The sequence below is a fragment of the Vigna radiata genome, chromosome 9 (genome assembly GCF_000741045.1).
Source record: "Vigna radiata var. radiata cultivar VC1973A chromosome 9, Vradiata_ver6, whole genome shotgun sequence".
NCBI classification, from domain to species: domain Eukaryota; kingdom Viridiplantae; phylum Streptophyta; class Magnoliopsida; order Fabales; family Fabaceae; genus Vigna; species Vigna radiata.
In genome coordinates, this window is record NC_028359.1 from 454,032 (window position 1) to 459,099 (window position 5,068).

Here is a 5,068-nt window from a genome sequence, read left to right on the forward strand (position 1 = left end):
ATATTAATTTATTATATTTCAAACACATACTTTTCACTTTCACGTTTCATTTTCTAAGTTTTTTTTTAATGACAAGACACGTATGCATTAAAGGATCAAATTATCCGTTATTATTACTTTAGACGCTACTGACGTCATTCTTAGTTATATTCTTTTTTTGGATGCAATTTTGTTAATTTATTAATTCTATAATTCAAGATTATAAATTAACAATTTTCAGTTTTGATTGTTTTTTTTTTCATTTTCTAAAATATTAATAGGGTTAAATATGTTTTTACTTCCTATACTTTGGAGCGATTTTGATTTTAGTCACTCTTTCAAACTATAGTACAATTTAGTCCTTCAACTCTAGAAAATTATGATTTTAGTCCTTTTTATCAAATTTTTTTAACTTTATTTGCTGTTTCAAACGCGTTTCTCAGTTAACATTGAAACAAAAATGTGTCAAACAGTATAAAGAATCCAAATGCTATAATGTAACGTGCTTGAAACAGCAAATAAAGTTTAAAAAATTTGATAAAAAAGACTAAAATCAGAGTTTTCTGAAGTTGAAAGACTAAATTGTACTATATAAATTGAAAGAGGGACTAAATCCAAAATGGCCTAGGAACTAAAAACATATTTAATCCATATTAATATTATATAAATATATTTAAACTTTTTCGTTTGGTCATAACTGATTGAAAATAACATAATCCATATCTTTTCTGTTTGAATCATGGATGTTCATGATTTCTCCCTTTAATGCGGAAATGCTTGGTGTAACAAATAGGATAATATAATATAATGTAATATGGAGGGATAAATATTCTGAAACCAATGATCCAATTTTCTAAAAACAAGAACCAGCTTTCCGAGGAACCCGTGTTGGATGTGGCGTTCTGGTCAACTTTGATAAATTAATTAAACCAGAAAAACGCAGAGGAATTTGATTTGTTTGCCAGTGGCAAAGGTTTTGTTTTGTGTTGTGTTGTGTTCTTTTGAGTTGATAAGCATCGACAACATCGAAAACGATGTCGTCCGAGGATGTGTTCATTGGCGCCATCGACCAAGGTACGACCAGTAGCAGGTTCATAATCTACGACGGATCGAGTAAAGCAATCGGAATCCACCACGTGGAGTTCACGCAGTTCTACCCGCAACCCGGGTGGGTGGAGCATGACCCGATGGAGATCTTGGAGAGCGTGAAGGTGTGCGTGGCCAAAGCCGTCGACAAGGCCACCGCCGATGGCTTCAACGTCGACAAGGGACTCAAGGCCATCGGTCTCACCAATCAGAGAGAAACCGCTCTCGTCTGGAGCAAATCCACCGGTCTCCCTTTCTACAACGCCATCGTTTGGATGGATGCTCGTACTTCTTCCATTTGCAGGTCCTCTTTTCTTATTCTATCTATAAAACTGATTCGTTTTCTAAATTTTTTCCCTCATGATTTCATGTGATTCTGGATCCGTCTGTGGGGATTATGTACTGTTCGAAATTCATAATCAAATTTTCGAAGGGGGAATCAAACATGGGAGTGTCTGTTTGTATAACTATCAAAATCATTTCATTCGAAAATCACTTTGGGAAGGAAGTGTATTTATATATCTCAAATTATGTTTTATGTGATCAAACATGAATTGAAACAGAAACGCTCGTGTATAGTATACTTGTATTGTATGAACTGCTCAAGAATCTGAAATCATTTACTGATAATTTTGTGGGGGTAGTTTTTCATCATTTGTATATTACTGTGTATGTATATGTATGTCTGGCCAACTTGGCCACTCTTTCTTTCTTGTACTGTTTTGTTTTTTGATAGAACTGTTAATCATGGTCTCATGGATTAGATGCTGATTTTATTTAAGCAGGAGACTGGAAAATGAGTTATCCGGCGGTAGAAACCATTTTGTGGAGAGTTGTGGCTTGCCTATTAGCACATATTTCAGTGCAGTGAAATTACTGTGGCTGATAGAAAATGTGAAAGCTGTGAAAGAGGCTATAGAGAAAAAGGATGCGCTGTTTGGAACTATAGATACTTGGTTGATATGGAATTTAACTGGTGGGGTGAAGGGGGGATTGCATGTTACTGATGTTTCTAACGCATCTCGGACAATGTTCATGAATCTAAAAACCCTACAATGGGACGAAACTATATTAGAAACTCTTAAAATTCCTGCTGAAATTTTGCCTAAAATTGTTAGTAATTCTGAAGTTATAGGAGATATTGCGGCTGGATGGCCAATTACTGGTATCCCTATTGCTGGATGTTTAGGGGATCAACATGCTGCCATGTTAGGACAATCATGCCGTAAGGGGGAGGCTAAAAGCACTTATGGCACAGGTGCATTTATATTACTGAATACTGGTGAAGGGATAGTTAAATCAAAACACGGTCTTCTAACCACATTAGCCTACAAGCTTGGCCCAAATGCTCCAACCAATTATGCATTGGAAGGATCAGTTGCTATTGCTGGAGCTGCAGTGCAGTGGCTTAGAGACGGTCTTGGCCTCATTTCCTCTGCTTCGGAGATAGAGGAACTGGCATCACAGGTTGAATCCACTGGTGGGATTTACTTTGTTCCTGCTTTTAGTGGTTTGTTTGCTCCATGGTGGCGTGATGATGCTCGTGGTGTTATTGTTGGAATGACAAGGATCACAAACAAAGCTCACATTGCTCGAGCTGTGCTTGAGAGCATGTGTTTCCAAGTGAAAGAGGTCTTGGATTCAATGCATAAAGATTCAACACTAGATTCCAAAGAGATATCTTTGCTTAGAGTGGATGGTGGTGCAACTGTTAACAACCTCTTGATGCAGATTCAGGTTTGTGCTTTTCTTTCATCTAGTTCCATGTTTCAAATTTTGCTAACTATCGTGTTACTTCTGTCCTAACAATAACATTATATGATGTTTGGTTTGCAATGTTTGTTTAGTGTTTATAGGTACTGAAGTATTGGTGTTCATTGGTTGTTGCAAATGCTTTATTACCTTTTACATAACTGATAGTTGTTTTGTTAATGATGTTTGTTCTACAGGCAGATTTGTTGGGAAGTTCAGTAGTTAGACCTGTTGACATAGAGACCACAGCACTTGGAGCAGCCTATGCTGCAGGGTTGGCTATTGGGGTTTGGAAAGAAGAACAGATTTTCAACCCCCAGGAAAAGATGAAGAATGCTAAAGTTTTCCGTCCCATAATGACTGAGGAAGTAAGGAAAAAGAAGTTTGAATCTTGGTGCAAAGCTGTTAGTAAAACTTTTGACTTAGCTGATCTTGCTCTTTGATTGTCTTTTTACCATTTCTCTTTTTAAATGTCCTTCACTTCTGCTTATAAGTTGAAGGTAACAATCATGTTAATTATCAAATAAATTTTACATTACGTTTCTATGTTGTTCTTGTATTTTGGAGAAGAAAAAAAAAAAAGCATTATATAAAATAGAATGGAAGAATTGAGGAGTGGTAGTTTCTTAATAATGTTTTCTATTTTAGCTCTGAAAATTCTGGTATCAGCATTAAAGGAAATGACAGACAGAATGATACAATAGTTTACCCTCTTGTTGGTTTAAATTTCTTCTCCAAGTTTTTTGTATTTTGCTTGGGAATTTCTATTTGATAATAAGAAATTTCATCCACATGTCAATGATATTATATAAAAAAGAAATTCAAATGCTTATAGTATAATGAAACTATATACTTATTATTACTTAATATTCTTTCGAAAAGTACATAAATGACACGGATATTGCTAGATAAAGATAAACTTAAATAAAAAAATCTATGTAATATTTTTATGATAGTTTTAATAAATAAATAAAATTAAAATAAAAAAAAGTCATGTGTCATGTGGAGATTATGCAAAAAGAGAAAACTTTTCTAATGAGAGCAAGTAAAAGTCACTCAAAATAGAGCAGAAAAGAACGAATGATTTTAAAATGGTAATCTCACACTTCCATGTTTATATTTAAATTTATATAGAAATGTTAAATTGGTTAAATATATTTTTGCACTTATATTTTTGTTCTGTATATTATCTTTAAAAATATAAGTAAGAGAAAGAAATATTTTAGACAGCAATATTTTTTCCTTCGTCGATGAAGAATCTGTGTTGGGCCTTGGCCCAGTTTATGTACCAAAAATAAATTAAAGTGAAGGAATCTGTTATTTTAGACATCCTTTTAAAAAGAGGAAATTAAATATTTCAAAATTAAAATCAGGTTATAATTTTCTTTTTTAATTTTCATTTAAAATTTCTTTAATTTAAACTTACTATTTTATTTTAATATATAAGTAAAGATTAAGTCATGGTAGCTTCTTATTTAATACTTGCACAAAAATTTAATGGTTGTTATTAATAAAGTTAATTATTGTTAATATGATTTTAAAAATAAAATTAGGAAACTTATAGTTTGAAATGAGAGTGTGATGGCAATCATAGTGTCCTCCACTTATGCCTCTTATGATTGAATGTTCCCTTGGCATCATTTACATACACTCAATGAAATTGAAAAATCATGGTTTTCTATAAGTGCACCTTTTGACTACAATAAGAACACCCTTCATTTTCTCAATTTCAACAATATTTACATAAATTATGCATAACTACTAATAGAAGCTATATGGAGTAATAATATACTACATTTTTTCTTTTTGAAAATGAACTTTATGAATTAATTCACACTTATTTATATTATGACAATTTTATTTTAATTTTAGTAATCTATTTATATGTTATAATACTTTTATTTTAATTTTAGGTGGAATGAATTTTCAATACCATCTTCTTACAAATACTAATTCAGTATTAGTTTTTTTTTTTCATTTCTATTTAATGATTTTTTTCAGGTCGAGATCATAAGTATAAGAGACTTCAATAAACTTTAACTAAATAATTTTCAATGATTCTGAGTTTTATACTGATTCAATGTCATTAAATCAATTTAAAATGGAATTTGTTTTTATTTATATATTATAAATTGATTATATTTATTGCAATATTTAATACTTAATGTATTAAAATAGTAAAATTGAAGTCTAATTCAACAAACAACACAATAAATTCAAATTTTAACTAAAATAAACTTTAAAATTATAT

At 31.7% G+C, this 5,068-nt stretch overlaps 1 protein-coding gene across 1 annotated transcript; it reads left to right on the forward strand.

The window, feature by feature from the left end:
• Nucleotides 1-740: 740 nt before the first annotated feature.
• On the forward strand, nucleotides 741-3,450 carry LOC106772897 (glycerol kinase). The gene is made up of 3 exons (XM_014659520.2): nucleotides 741-1,369; nucleotides 1,851-2,802; nucleotides 3,015-3,450. Exons 1-3 carry the CDS (start codon nucleotides 1,014-1,016, stop codon nucleotides 3,258-3,260), a joined length of 1,554 nt encoding a protein of 517 aa, XP_014515006.1. The 5' UTR covers nucleotides 741-1,013; the 3' UTR covers nucleotides 3,261-3,450.
• Nucleotides 3,451-5,068: the final 1,618 nt, after the last annotated feature.

Coding starts and splice junctions, on each gene's coding strand:
- LOC106772897 (XM_014659520.2), top strand. CDS start 1,014: ATGTCGTCCGAGGATGTGTTCATTGGCGCCATCGACCAAGGTACGACC. Junction 1,370..1,850: donor CGTACTTCTTCCATTTGCAG/GTCCTCTTTTCT, acceptor TTATTTAAGCAG/GAGACTGGAAAATGAGTTAT. Junction 2,803..3,014: donor ACCTCTTGATGCAGATTCAG/GTTTGTGCTTTT, acceptor TTTGTTCTACAG/GCAGATTTGTTGGGAAGTTC.